The 15,366-nt window shown below is 39.6% G+C and overlaps 2 protein-coding genes across 2 annotated transcripts in view; one reads left to right on the top strand and one right to left on the bottom strand.

Annotated features, from left to right (window-relative positions):
• Positions 1-196: 196 nt before the first annotated feature.
• The window catches only part of LOC110836031 (chymotrypsinogen 2), a 51,050-nt gene continuing 35,880 nt past the window's right edge, over positions 197-15,366 (top strand). Inside the window, exon 1 of the mRNA XM_022076831.2 lies at positions 197-823. The gene's annotated coding sequence lies outside the window, so the exon portion shown is untranslated. The remainder of the gene's footprint in view (positions 824-15,366) is intronic.
• On the bottom strand, positions 2,583-15,175 carry LOC110836038 (uncharacterized). The gene is made up of 9 exons (XM_022076858.2): positions 14,331-15,175; positions 11,312-11,342; positions 10,785-11,050; positions 9,275-9,411; positions 8,298-8,485; positions 6,543-6,633; positions 5,831-6,008; positions 4,626-4,863; positions 2,583-3,298 (listed from the first exon to the last, which is right to left on the bottom strand). The coding sequence occupies exons 1-9, from the start codon at positions 14,391-14,393 to the stop codon at positions 3,033-3,035; spliced, it is 1,458 nt and encodes a 485-aa protein (XP_021932550.2). The 5' UTR covers positions 14,394-15,175; the 3' UTR covers positions 2,583-3,032.

Here is a 15,366-nt window from a genome sequence, read left to right as displayed (position 1 = left end):
CAAAAGTATGCTGTTAAGATTTGTCTAATCGAGACATTCTAGGATTGTTTCCTTTGCTCGAAGGACTCTGCTCTGGCAAATTACAAGCAGGACGTAGTTTCTTGTACTTTTTTCAATTGAATGTTCGTAGTTCCTTTTTGCGTGTGGAAAAAGTGTACAAAATACTACGGATGCCTATTAGTGTTTATAGTCATATCGATAGTCATAAACTCGAAAAACAGGTCTGAGGAAATTATCGCCGAAACATGCATCATGGGCAGTTAAGCGAATGTTCTAGCAGCGTCAGGTTGTAATGTGAAAAGTTATGCTTTGATTTCCTTGTTCGTGTATCTTTTTGTATTTTAGCGGAGGTAATACGCCACATAGAGTGCTTTTTCGTACAGAGCAATTAGGAATGGAATAGTGAAACGCAGAAGATTTTAGTTGTAGGCCATTTTAAAATGTTCAGCGAATATAAGTCCGAGGTTAAGTAGGTTAGGCCTATATCATTTTAATTCAGTGGAGTGGAGATGAATAGAGGTAACTTCTTTATTCGTGTATGATTGTAAAATGGCGGAGTTTGTATCTCGTTTACTTATTGTAATTTTAAACTGTTGTAGTCACAATTTCAGTGCATATTCCATAGTTAGTGTGATGATATTAATTTCCATTTGCTGATGTAAAATTTTGATTTCCGCCAAAGCCATTAAGGTCAGCGATTTTAAAATGGCTTCAGTGACCAATTAAGTGTGATGATTGATTTTTGCGTGCAAGTTAGACGTGATTGTTGAGCACGTGTCCGCAATATAGCATCACTGCAATTCAGACAACTTGCAGCAGTTCGGTAAGTTGTTTTACATTCACCCTCTTTCTGTTGTGTTTTTTGCAACCTGCAAAAATGTTTACGATAATATATACTCGAGGGTATGCCAGTGACCGTTTCCTTATTTCTGACATTTTAACCTGTTCGTTCTACGCAATGGCATAGGTAGTTCTAATGCGGCACTGGTGGAGTTCGGTCGCGCATGGGCCTACAGCATCTCGTTCAGGCAGCCCAAATATAACTATTACCTATCAATGTGAATCTCTGAGATAAAATTAAAGAAAGATGCTTTCCTTCGAAAGTGGCTCCAGTTGTGTCGAAAGGGTTTTTAGCATTCTGAATTAGGCGGATATGGTACATGAGACCGCTTTGGTGTGTATAATTGTGGTTGTTCGGTGGGGCAAAGGCTTGTATACGGGAGCCCGAACTCTTAAGCTGCTCCTGAGCCCCAGAAACTTCGCTATGCTGATAGTTCTGCGTTCATATTTTTGTTCGGTTTTTGGATCAAGATCCTGGGAGCTATTTACTCTTCGGTCCTTTTTTGAATTGCGATAACGAAAATTATTTTATCTTGTGACAGGCCCGTTCTTAAAATCTAATACCATCTTGACCATTCTGACTATGCTTCCTCGTCTCAGCACTAGCGTAACGATTGTGGAAGCCTGGGTTGCGCTTAGAGTTCGAACCGCCCTGCACATAACAAGTACTTACAGGACTTTGCATTATAAAATATGTTTTATTTTATTTAACAAAAGGAACAACTAGTACTTGGCAGTGGAAATGTGTGTAATAGCTGTTATGGCCCACATAATGTAATTACAGCAAGAGACAACAAACGCACGGACAGTGGTATTCAAACGTTTATACATAAATAATTTTTTCCCTTGGCTTAAAGGTTGAATTTATGAATAATGAAAATTGAAATGCTCGAATATTTTACTTGGAAAAGTCTTGATTTAACCATTTCTGTACTACGCGTTAGATATATTCTCGAAAATCTCTGATCCATCTGCTCAGAATTTATTTTGGTGTTTGAGAAAGTCAGTGACAGAATTGTGTTCTGTTATCTTTCAACAGTTACAGCTACATTTCGTAACTACAGCAGTTGTATGTTTCTGTGTTTAGTATTATCACAAAAAATTCTGGAAGGAATGAGGATCTAAAGGTAACACACTAACTAACTAAATGGCTTACCGAACCCGAAGGTTCATCACCGAATTAACCAAAGCCCTCCACCGGACCCTGTCCTGGTCCAACAAAATCCAGTTTCCTTCAACTCCTATCTCCCATAGATCCCGCCTGAGATTATCCTCCCATCTACGTCTAGGTCTCCCCAGCGGTCTCTTCCCTTCAGGTTTCCCAACCAGTACCCGGTGCACACTCTTGTCCCATCCATGAGCGCTACATGCCCAACCCATCTCATTCTTCTCGACTTAATCACCCTGACAATCCTGGTGGAGCAGTACAGATTTTTAAGCTCGTCATTGTGCAGTTTTCTCCACGCCCCATCGTCTTCCCTCTTAGGCCCAAATATCCTCCTCAACACCCTGTTCTCAAACACCTGCAATCTGTGTTCCTCCCTCTGAGTGAGAGACCATGTTTCGCACCCATACAAAACAACAGGCAAGATTATTGTTTAAAGGTAACACAACTCATTCTAATCTGTCTAGCCCACTATTATTATTATTATTATCGTTAGACTTAATACAAACGAAATCCAGGTATGTTTTTGATGCCTTTCATGGTAAAAAAACAAAAGAAGAATGTAAACATCTCTTACTTATGTTGAAGTAAACAAACTTTTTTATTTTAGGTTCGTCATTCTTGGTAATTCAAAATACAGTGGCTATAATAAGAAAACTTAAGAAGTATCCCACTTCCTCCTCACCCATGACACCTGAGAACCGGCACCCTTCTGTCTAGAAAATAGCACTACAAACATCCTGAACTGTCCATGTGAAATTTCATGACAGGAGAAGCAGTCTTACATTTACATATTTTGTTGAACACCAATTCTTAGTTTGTAGATTCCTCACCCCCCATCCCCAGAGAGTGCTTTTATATCCCACATTGTCCAGCATCCTGCACTGTATTGTCAACTTTAAAGTGCTTGATTTATTCCCACTGAACACAGTTCTACCTCGTGAAGAGGAACTCTGAGATATGACGGTAGTAACTCCATCTCACATAAGTCAGATTCTTGCCAGGATCTGACAAAGTTCATGTGACGTCATTGTACCGTGTTTCTTCCCGTGTAGCCACTTTTCTCTATAACTGCAATGTCACCAGGACCAACTGGGTACTTTTGCTTGTGGTCTCGGACTAACTGGTCGATGGAACGGGTATGATTAGTTGATGCAAGTATAGCGTGGAGACGAGACACAAGGTAACACATGATGAATGCTGACAAAAAAAGCAAACATCCCAGAACAGCTGCTATTACCAGGAATGTGCTACAGGAACCTTCCATTGAGTTGGCAGCATTGTGGTAGAAGTCTGCAAATATTGAATAACAGATTATGCTCAGTTATATAGTAATAGTTCTTATTGTTACTGTTTGTTATTGCTATTCTTCTTGTTTATATATATTGGATCGTTCAGATTTTGAATGTATGATTGTACAGGTCAAGATATAATTCTTTTATCACATCATAGTGCCATACTGCTTGAACATGCAGTTCTGTGTGTTAGCAAATCTGTACTGTGTCTGCCACAACAATATACCAACTGATGGACAATAATCTTCTTCTTCTATGGCTCTCTGGTCTGTATTCGGTCCATGGCCTCCTCAATTCTCCTCTTCCATTCGGTCCTCTGTTAGGTCCGTCTGGCTTTGATCGAGGTTTCGAAACGTCTTCCTTTTTACGGTGCAAGGTTGTTAGCCTAGCGACCAACCCCCAACCTGGAGGACCAGGGTACCTGTCTTAGTCTGACCTCTCCCCCTCGACCAATCTGGCTAGGGAGGCCCTACCAGTAGCTATGCTACCGCCAGCATACCTCTTGGGAGATGGACAGTAATACTAATGTTAATAATAGTAATGTTTTTATGCTATCTCACAGTTTTATTATTCAGAAAATATGCCACTTCCTTACGACTGATTTAGCTATGATTTTTTGGATTGGAAATGGCAATGTTGATAGATGCAGAATTTGTAAGATTGATAAGAAAATGTTTAACACTAAGTGAAATGTTTCTCAACAAGTCAGAAAATGTATGTATAATGTAACTATTATGAACATTCGCCAGAATGTAACCATTGATTTTTGTGATTGTCTGAGCATCCCCAAGGGAAAATTCTTATATCTTTCACCTTTGTGAGTGGCTTGGAGTTGTCTGACTTGGGATTCCCATCACATGAGTTTTCTGACCTCTGCAGGCATGTGAATGGTGTCTAATAAAAAGGGCCACCCTCATTGTCTAGGGATTACTGTCCTAGCATAATATTCGAAAGGTCCCAGGCTTGATCTCTTCCATTTCCACTAATATAAAAGGTCCACCCCGATGGTCTAGCACAATATCTGAAAGGCTGTGAGTTTGATCCCAAGTGTTACCACTAAGTAATTGTCAAGGAATAATGAAGGGAGATTTACAGTGTTGGTGTTTGACAATCCTGAACCTTATAGAATTAAATTGTGATTATGAAAACTGAACTGCAATATAGTAGTATATAGTCCAGTATCAGGATTTTTTGAACTGTAATGAAGCTTTAAATATGGAATTCATGGCAGTTGAACGGGCATCAACTACTCAAGGAATACCCTGTGAGCACTATACAACTGTAATGTTACAATGTAAGTTTGTATGATTTTGAAAGGAACGTACCTCCAGGCATAAGAACTGTGTATTCAATATTCTCATTGAACTTGGCAAACTGAAAAGGGGTTGTGTTGTAACGGTTTGTTAGTGCTTCAGCATGAGGAAGTCTATTGACACCAGAATTATGATGATTGTCATCAGGATTGTAAGGGTGTGATTGATTTCCTGCAGAGCCTGTGTAGTAGTTGTGGCGTCGCTTTCTTTTCCCATGACCAGCTGGCTCGAACAAATCCAGGCAGTATTCCTGAAGTGTAAAACATCACTGTTATTAAAGTGTAGTCAATATTTGACTTGTATCATTTAATGACATTTTGTATGCACTGTGAGCCGCAATAACCAAATCAGTATAGTGACTGGCTGTGGGCTGGACAGCCATGATTCATTTCTTGGTGGCAGCAAGTTCAGACCTGCTCTGGGACCCACTCACTTTCTGTCCAGTGGGTACTAGGGGTTTTTCTCAAGAGATTAATTGGCAGATCTTGAAACTAACCACTCACCACCATCTAGTGCTAAGGCTAAGAATGCATGGATCTGAACCTCCTTTCTTCCTTGTTTAAGCAAGGGACAACTTTACCTTCACCTTCTATTATTTTATGTTTTCAGTTCATGCAGTATTACACTTATATTGAAACTCAGGAAGACAGAAGACAGAAACCTTCTTGAAACTCAGGAAGTTACAATAGATTGGGATAGATGAGGAAGCCATAGAAATTCGTTAGGGAAACCTCTTGTAAAAGTTGGCACTTGGAAGAATAAGAAGTTGTGAGAGGATGACATTAAGATAGATCATAGGATTTTAACTGTGAAGATTGTAGGTGATGAAACTGACTTGGGATTGTGGCCATTTGTGGGACTTAGTATCAGCAGCAATTGAATTTGCTGAATCTGTTGCCAGAGACTTTGTTATATAAATGTATTTCTCTTCATTTGAGGTGCAAACCAGCTAGAGGGATAAACAGAATAGGGTGTACAATAGGTTACAACAATAACAAGAATGAAGCAATAGGCTTCAGTTAGAACCTCAAATGGTTATATCCTTTTTGGTGTGTTTCAAAATACAAAAATATAAACTATCATTGCAACTAATGTATCACATATGACAGAACTCAGAATAGTAATAACATCACGTGTGATAAGTTTTGCCACATGATACCGTGTATATTAGTTGTGTTGATGGGTGCTATTTTAGTATTCTTAAGTTAGAAACTTACAGGTTGGCAATCTGTTGCATCCATGCATGCTTTTATTTGGGAATGGATCCACAGTGTGGAACGCTCTCTCATAGTGCTTAGCAGGAATGCTTCAAAGTCAAGAAACACCTCATTATGACGTTCCCTGTAGCGAGCTGGCTGGTGTGGGATAATGGATGCAAAATCTCGGTTACGGCATCTACATGAACAAAGGAAGTGATAAATATTTATTATTCTACAATATGTTAGCCAAAACATTTTTCACTGAATAAATGTATGAAATAAAATAATACATTTTGATGAATTTGTGCCACATTCAACTAATAGGTTAATATTTGGGCTTGCAATAGGTTTTATAGTTTGATTGAATGAATGGTTAAAGACTAACAACTTCCAGGCTGGTGTTTATTATTTATACAATGCTTCTGTTGGTAATATTTCCATACAGTACTGTACAGTTTCTTTTGTTTAAAACCACAGAGAGTTGAGAGAGAAGGAAACATTTCTTTCCATTATCTCAGAAAACCAAAAACAAATCCTGGCCATATGGGCCAGTGTTTCTGGCCTAGATATTTTGTGTGTAGTATGAAAATGGTTGATGTCCATGTTTCTGATAGTTGTATTATGATCTCATCATAGCTGTGTGATACAGTTTCAGGCAAAATCTGACAATGGGAATATTTCTGTGTCTGTAATTTGGATCTTTAAGTATTGGAAGTGAAAGATTTCTTACCCATCCTTTACAAGAGCGACGCTACCACCCATGTGAGGGTCATCAGGATCTGGAGAGACAGTCACTTCCATAAGCTTCACATATTTCCATGCTAAGAAATCAAACATAACATTCACTTTCACAAATTGTAGAATTATAAAATTCTTTTGTGATTGACAGTATTTAGGAAGTATGCAATTTTTATTTATGTACTTTTGTAATATAGGCAACAACAAGGCAGAAAACTGAAAAGTTACTAAAACCAACCACCAGGTAGCAGAACATAAAGGTTCAATACTGACGATACCATAGGCTGCCATTTGACATAAACCTGAGTCAGGTCTGCTATTTGTATTTCCTTACAATCTGCTTCCTAGTATGCAAGTTAATCTTTAGTCCTGAAGATGGAGGCAGTATGTTTTTATAAAATGTTGAAAAACAAGCAAAGGACTACATGGAGCAATAACCCAAAATATCACCATCTATCACATCTTCAATGTTATTTTCTCATCTCTTGCATGGTCAACCAAGTGCCTACTTTGCAAGAGGTAATCTGATTCATCAGGTATCCACTTCTTGTCTCCATTATCCAAGTTACATATCCCAACCTATTTAAACTCCTTATTTGCACTATCCTAAAAGTTTTGAATAAAAGTTTCTGTAATACATTTTAAATTGTCCACTTTCCTCTTAGGTCCATGTATTGTTCTGAGCACATATAATCTATGTCCATTTTTCAGTGTAAGAGACCATGAAAGGAACAACATGTAGCAAAATGAAACCATTGATTTGTATTTAATTTTATAACTAATAAACTGGGGTGGCTGGGAGTGTGAATTTGGTGTCATCTATGAATTTGTCAGCATTGTGACAATGATAATTATTAAAACTAGCTTCTTATTGAAGATTTCTGTCTTCTGGGTTGTTGCGCTGTGTAGTATGGTAGATGTTCATCGCCCTGATGACGGAGGCAGTATGACCTCTGAAACGTTGGTTAACATCTACCAGACTACACAGCGCAACAACCCAGAAGACAGAAATCTTCATACTAAGAATCGCTCTGATGACGGAGGCAGTATGACCTCTGAAACGTTGGTAAACATCGACCAGACTACACAGCGCAACAACCCAGAAGACAGAAATCTTCATACTAAGAATCGCCCTGATGACGGAGGCAGTATGACCTCTGAAACGTTGGTAAACATCGACCAGACTACACAGTGCAACAACCCAGAAGACAGAAATCTCCATACTAAAAATCGCCCTGATGATGGAGGCAGTATGACCTCTGAAACGTTGGTTAACATCTACCAGACTACACAGCGCAACAACCCAGAAGACAGAAATCTTCATACTAAGAATCGCTCTGATGACGGAGGCAGTATGACCTCTGAAACGTTGGTAAACATCGACCAGACTACACAGCGCAACAACCCAGAAGACAGGAATCTTCATACTCACCGCTGTGAAAACCTCAAATCTTACATAGCTTCTTATTGTTGGGTTGAACCTAACACAGGTCAAAAGTAGCAAGCCTGAATTGGGGTTGATCCTGTCCTATCCTATCATATCTCATACAATATCAGCAGCAAACTTGAATCAGAACTTTTCTTTCTCACAGGAGAACATTAGCATACTTGGGTCAGTGTTTATCCTGACTCACATGACAGTATTAGCATTTCTGGTTAGTTTTGATGCTGTCTTACACCTGGGTCAGGGTTTATTTTGTATCAGGACAACAGTAGCATAACAGTCTAAAAGATAACTGTAGCATACCTGAATCTGGGTTGATCCTGGCTCGGAGCTGCAATTTGGTTCCTATGGGCACTGCTTGGTCCACAGGTAGCTCACTGTTGCTGTTGTTGCCCACTCTAGTCGGGGGTGCCTCTTTGTACAGTGCTACCTCATACTCGAGGCGTCCTGGTGTCTCCTCCACCACACCTGACACCCGGGCACCATTTGGACTAGAAAAATGACAAGTATTATAGCAAGTGTAACAATCACAGGTTGCAAATGTTAATACTATTTGTACCATACATGGATGTATTTGTAACATTTCCTAGTTGTTTATCTTATTTAATGGCTTTGTTTAATCAATAGGTGTTATCCATTGGATGATTGCATGAATAGCAAACAGGATGAGAGGTGCAGAACAAGCTCAGAATTATGTATAGTGATGGGCTTTGTTGATCATTAATTTTGTTAGTCAATCTTCTGGGGTCCGCAGTGGCCGCGCGGTCTGAGGCGTGGGCCTTCTGCCACTTGATCGCTGGGACCGTGGGTTCGAATCCCACTCAAGCCATGGATGTCTGTTCGCTTTTTTTCTGGGTTGTGCTGTCCTGTGTACAGGTAGAGGCCTTGCGACAGACTGATCCCTCGTCCGAGGAGTCCTACCGAATGTCTACAGATCAAACCAACTAAAAGTTGGGACCCACAGTGCTCAGGCACTTGAAGAACGGGTCATTCCCAGTTTCCCAGTCAATCTTTCAGTCTCTGGGTAAATGAGTCAGTCATACAAGCTTGCTGAAGTGGCAAAGTTAAGGAGGGGCTAGGCACGTAACTTGGCTGGGAGACAAGAGGTAGAGAAATCCTTTGAAAAGCAGCCACTTGGAAGGTGGAGGAGGAGATGGAAGATTAACTGAATTTTAATAATGAGTAAATAGTTTTGAGGATGGAAGGTGGTTGGAAATGGTTTATGTTCATGTCCATTGGTTTACTTTGGTGTAAGTAGTGTTGGACCTTTATACACTTACAAGCTGCCTGCAAACCCAGCTGCCTTGTTTTCAATAATGGTTGGTTCAGGTGGTTTGCACATGATGATGAGCTCCTGGTCGGACATCATGACGACACCCGGGAATTGTGGGAACCAGATGCGGACATGCACAAAGCCCTGTAACAAAGTCGCTTATTAATGTATCGCCTTTTTCTTTAGAGTAGAAGATGTTAAGATACTGATTTAAAATGAAGTATTTAGGTGTAGACATGCCTTTGGAAGGAAATGGGATTTTGTATTTATCAGAAAATTATTATCGAATATCAATTATGATGTTATCGACGCTGTTTCAAGTGAAGATTGTAATGGATGTTGGATAGGATATAATTCGGAAGCAGGCGATCGGGACGTGTTTCAAGGTATATTCCGACATTAGCCTGGTGAATCAGGGGAGGAAACATTTTGTCAAGATTTGAACCAGGTTCCTCCTAAACTCGAATATAGTTTATTATCGTTACATCAGCATGTTTGTTGATGCAGTAGGCTTCCCTGTTCACGTGGTGCATGCAATATTCTGTGTGTTGTAGCTTATGTCTCCATGTATAACCAGTACATCTTTGTTTGGGTTAATGGATATATTTTCGTTGGTATTTTAGCTCATGAAAAGGCAAGGGAGAAGTTGTATGTACAGTCTGGCGGAGAAAGCCTCGGTACTGTTGTGTGCTACCAAATTACTTTTATATCTACACAGGCTTTGTAAAGTGTGCGCATTTCATGTGTACTATTGTTTTATATTATTTTCTCGTAGTTTCCATGGCAATTTTATCCCCGATATTTCCATTTTATAACTCTTCAGATTGCAGTGATGTAATGAGATGAAGGTTCACTTTATTCTTGCTCGGACTGTATCCTATGCAAATCAGTATAAACTTGTGTCACCTGACAACAAATGATAAGTTTGTGATGCCGCGACATGAATTCCTTCATTAGACAAGTTGCGTTGCCTTCGGTCATCCTTATTTCTGTCCGTCTGACAAGGGTTAAAGCAGGCATATTATTAACTCGGTTCTGTATGAAAATATGCATAAATAGGCTGTTCGCTGCAAAACTTAGAATTGTAATTGCAGTTCACAAAGTGAAACGACTGTTTTATATCGTTTGACTCTTAATGGCCTCTCTGACTTGGCGTAGCCCATGAGCTGTGTTAAAAACTCCATTTTATACTGCAACAAATAATGACGCTATCATTCTGCTTCAGTTAGATCAATCCCGTTCTTTGACACTAACAACAGCTGACGCATTGCATTAGGTTCCAGTACGTTCTGAGAATTTTCTGTGACGATGTAATATTTGTACTTCCCACAAGTACAATGCACACATTTTATCGAACTTAACCTTCACAAATAAAAAATAAAGTGCATGGAAACAGCGGAGAAATATGTCGAAATGAAGGATAAATAATTGGGTATCTATGAAAGTGATTGAGAATAGAACGGAGAACAGATAAAAATGAGAAACCAGCAATGGGTAGGAAGACAACAAATACATACGTTTCTCTTGAGAACTCCACATCTCGAGAAGTCTGTGATCAGCAGATCATAAGTGAGTTCTTCTGAGTCTGTGGAGTCGGGCCGGATCTGACACGACACGTCAGTTAGCGGGTCCACTTGCCGGTCGTCCGCGAAGATCGGAGAACCCCTGAAGCCCTCTGGTTTGCGTAGCCTTGCTGCGATTGTGTCTTTGGTGGCAGTCAGGCTGTGGTGCTTGTGCGTGTCGACTGCGTTGTTGGTGCCAAAAGTGCATTGTACGTCCGAAACTGAAAATTAACAACTAACTGTTAAGAAAACGCCAAAATATGGATGTACAAACAGTGACTCTGTTGCTGTCTACAGTATCTCTACCCATCCAGCTATTACTCTTATTTGATACGACGACAGTATTTGCAATTTCTACGTTAGCACCCAGCCAACGTAAACAATTTCTGTATTAATACCCGGCTACTGTTTGAGAGCAGTCCATTTTTTCTTTTTTGCAGTTTGTGATTAAATTCGTTACGAGTTGTGCCATGTTGACTTACCGTCATAGTCCTGTGAAATTACTACCGCCACCTGTGAAGACAAAATAATAACTATATTAATCATTTTCAAATAGAAAAGCAGATGAGATGATAATATTAAAGTACATATTAGGGAAATAATACGTTCAGACGTGACCTCCCCCTGTCGGACATGGAATCCCACCATCCAGAACGTAACTCGTGATATATTAAGAGGAGAAAAAAGTCTTCTGCGGTTTTGATCCGTTTCTCCAGGTTAATACTTCGATAGTACCTGAAATTAGTATTTTCCAACCGTTGGTCCGCTGGCCGCTGCCACATATGAAAATTACTGGTTTACATCTAGTGATTTTTTAGCTTTACGCTTTCTTTTGTCGGCTCAATATGCTCTATAAAACATAACCACTTTTCGTCACAGACGTTCCATTTAACCGACGTGACAATACGTAAGATTTCTGACTACATTTGTTTTAGACCCCTTCTTATATAATGTTTTAATTGCGAATATTAATTCAATGCCGGTTATTATGATATCAATATGGTTTTAATGTTCAATTATATAAATTCATCGTTATATTGTAAATATACACGAGTTTAACATGACTAATAATTCGATTTAGGCAAGGCCTGTGGGTTATTATTTGTATTGTACCTGTCCTCAGAAAATTCACAGATATTTTACCATTACCTGAAACAGTTCATAATCACTTCCTTCCACACTGTTTCATATTCATCATGTTCTAATCACCCTGAGAAAGCATTGTGCGTAAATTTTAAATTATCTGGAGTTTGTGTGTAGATTTTGTGGCGTATAACACACACACACACACAACACCCTCGGCACTGAGTTCAACGCCGTGTAAGCCAACCTTAATTCTGCACCGTTAGTAGCATTAAATACTGAAAATTGCGGTAATACGTTGCCTTCGTCATAGTTGGTTACCCCTCTTAAAAGTAACAGAACCGCCTCTCTTGTACTGACCGCTTGTCAGCTAACTAGAACAAGAGTCCAGGAAGAAGTTGTACTCAAGAGGGCCTTGAAGTCTGCCCCACGCCCGCTATTCGACCACATACACAATTACCGCGTAACCACCGGACCATGAAAAAAGGCTTCCACGTGCTTCAGAATATATCAGTGAACAGTGACCACATGCGCAAATCACACGGTTCCTGGTTTCCGAAAGCTTACACAGCGAGATTTCTCATCTGTTATCGACTTGGCCCAAAATACCTGCGGTACTGATATCTAATCTAGAAGAATCCGTCAGTATGTATGTCGTGGTTTCCCTCATTGCTTCCAGAGGTAAGAAGGGGGGAATTTTTCCAGAATTTTGAACGACGACTACCCTCATGAACATTCCTCCATGTTTGTTGTTCATCGTTTTATCGCCCCTTCGTGTGGAGGGATCAAGGGATCCAATATTGTAGTTCTACACAATTCATGTCACTTGATATTTATAGAAGATATATACTATGTTTGGGGGAAGACATAATGTTGATTGGATACACCAAGAAGTTCAAACCACTTTAGTCCGAGAAGAAGATGGGAAGATATGGGTAGCTGAGAGTGCGGTGGGTTGAATGACTAGGGATACAGTCAAATGCAGAACTTCTGTTTGCGCAGTTATGAATTTTCGAGACGCAAAAATGCAGGGGGGCTTCTTGATCATGCAAGCGACAATCACCTGTTGAAAGATGACCATGTAGTGAAATGGATATTTACATAAATAGGGTAGTGTGCCAGAATGTTGACAGATGTCTGGGTCAAGTAGCTTAGAGCCTGAAATTGCTGCGATGGTGAACAGGAAGTGGCAAGGGTTCAAAGTTCTAAACCATAACATAAAAAATTCATCTTCACCCCAACACAGCCAAGGGCCGGGTCAGAGATGATGCCCCTAAATTCAGAACGAATTTATGATAATGTGCTGATTGATCAAGGTTATCACACACTTGGTGGGGCGGTGGTGAGATGAATGTGGAACAGTAGTGGACTGGTGGAAAAGCCGAAAAAATCGGAGAAACACTGCTTTAGTGCATTTTATCCTCCAGGTATATCGTTTGAAGTCACCCGGGATTCGGTTTGGGTTTCCGCTATGAGAAGCCAGCGCTAGCCGTCTCACCAAGGCCTGAATTTTAGCACGTTTATTAAAATTTGCTGTGATAATTTTGTATTCCTGATGGCGTTCATTGTACTGGTCAGGCCCACCTCTGCACAAGGGGCAGCTAATATCTTATTTCACCATCATACGTTTGCGTGCATGTGTGATGCAGAAGGTGGCGTTCTGTTAACGGGTTGCAGGTTGCATAATGAAGTCCGATTGCTTAATTAGGTCAGTTTCCATTGTTTCAGAATATATCTCGGCATAGCAAGGTGTACTGTTATTTTCTGATACAGTTATAAACCTAATGGATTCAGTGCGTTGCAGTTAATGGATGGTATGCTTTACATGAGTTGTCACATGCACGAAACATACTACATGATCCGAACACTGCTATTTCTAACAAGGAGGAAATTCTCTGCTACCAGAGTAAAGGGGTATAAGCCCTAAAATTTTACTAAACGAAAACAATTTTATCGGAAAGTTCTCACAAATCAGGTTTGCTGATTTTTGAAAACAACTAATCTTATTGTACAGCTTACAAATAAACTCAATAGTTTTGCGAAAACACAGGTAATGTGACATATTGGCTGTAGAGTAGCAGTTTTTCTTAGGTTTTAATTTTTGGGTTCTTATATTTGTTTACCCAGATACCAGAGAATTATGAGTACGAATACATTTATTGTATGATGAGGCGTTCTTGATAAAACTTGTAAAGCCAAATTCGAGTTTTATGTAAAATGTGAGTTCTGTGAAGTCAAAATAGATTAACATTGAGTATTGTAGGCAAGTTTTAGTGTAGAATCACAGTACAAATGTTCATCTCCATCTGCTGAGTAGGTTTTGAGTTTAAACGAGGAGACGAACATTCGCACTTTTTAATTTTTTTGAAGAACTCATAAAATCCTTATTTCAGGACCTTTTAACAAGGAAAACCTTACCTGAATTGATAGGTAGATAATGATGGTTGCACTTAATTTGACGAACATAATTTTCTTGCACATACTTAGTCCTTGCTTTCATGAAACTGGTACAGTTTCACGGAAAAGTTAATGATATTACACGCTTCATTTATATTCTTAAATGGTTCCTTCCGTGAACGTGTTTGGCCCACCAGTCACTTCTAAGGTTTGATAATTAATCTTTAATCATAATTAACACTCGGTCTTGCTGTTCTAAATAACAATAACAATTACGGAATACAATTATGTGGATGCCTGTTATTTGCACGTTGCACGAGTTGATTATATAAATATAATACGATTTAAAAAAGTGTCCTCAGCAATAAATGTTACACCTAATGTGAATAATATGTCTTTTCACTTCCTTCAATACACACAGTTTTAGTTCCTGTCACTGTGAAAGGAAATTAATTACACATTCCTTCTGTCGTACAGGTAAACAGCTTTTAAACTTCTTCGTAGAAATTCCAGCGAGATATAATAATTTAAAATTGATTATAATGATTTATAATTCTAACGTAGTTCAACGAATATAATTCTTACATAGCCCGTGAGATAAGATTCAGGCACTGACATATCGTCCAGCAGTCCAATCGTTGTTGATATTAATTAATAAACTTAATATTAACAGAGTAATAACAACAACAAAATAACTTAAAAGCGCTCGCGGTTACTGGAGCGATCTGTTCTGGAAGTCGCGGGCAGAGTCTGTGTGCGAGAACTTCAACTTGAGGAATCACACGCACGCGAACAAATGAGAAGTTCTGGCTGGGGACGGCGGTGTCATGGCCCGTCGCGCTAGGCTTGTTCCGGTGTTAATACCTCGGTGTACTGTTACTCCAGCCTGCTGCTGAATCTAACGATCCTCAATTCGATACTAATGGGTGGCAAATTGCAGGCAAACATCTGCCAGCAGTTGTTTGCTTTAATGTTTACAACAGATGTAGTTGGCTTCCAAGCTTACGTTTGTGCTCGCTCCGTGCAATTAGTTCTACCGAACGTTGCGGTTGAGTCG

The sequence above is a fragment of the Zootermopsis nevadensis genome, unplaced genomic scaffold, assembly GCF_977971745.1.
Source record: "Zootermopsis nevadensis isolate Lab colony 2312 unplaced genomic scaffold, Znev_1.0 Znev_ptg000028l, whole genome shotgun sequence".
Classification (NCBI taxonomy): Eukaryota; Metazoa; Arthropoda; class Insecta; order Blattodea; family Termopsidae; genus Zootermopsis; species Zootermopsis nevadensis.
The sequence above is the reverse complement of the archived record's forward strand: the minus strand, read 5'-3'. Positions and strand labels throughout refer to the sequence as shown.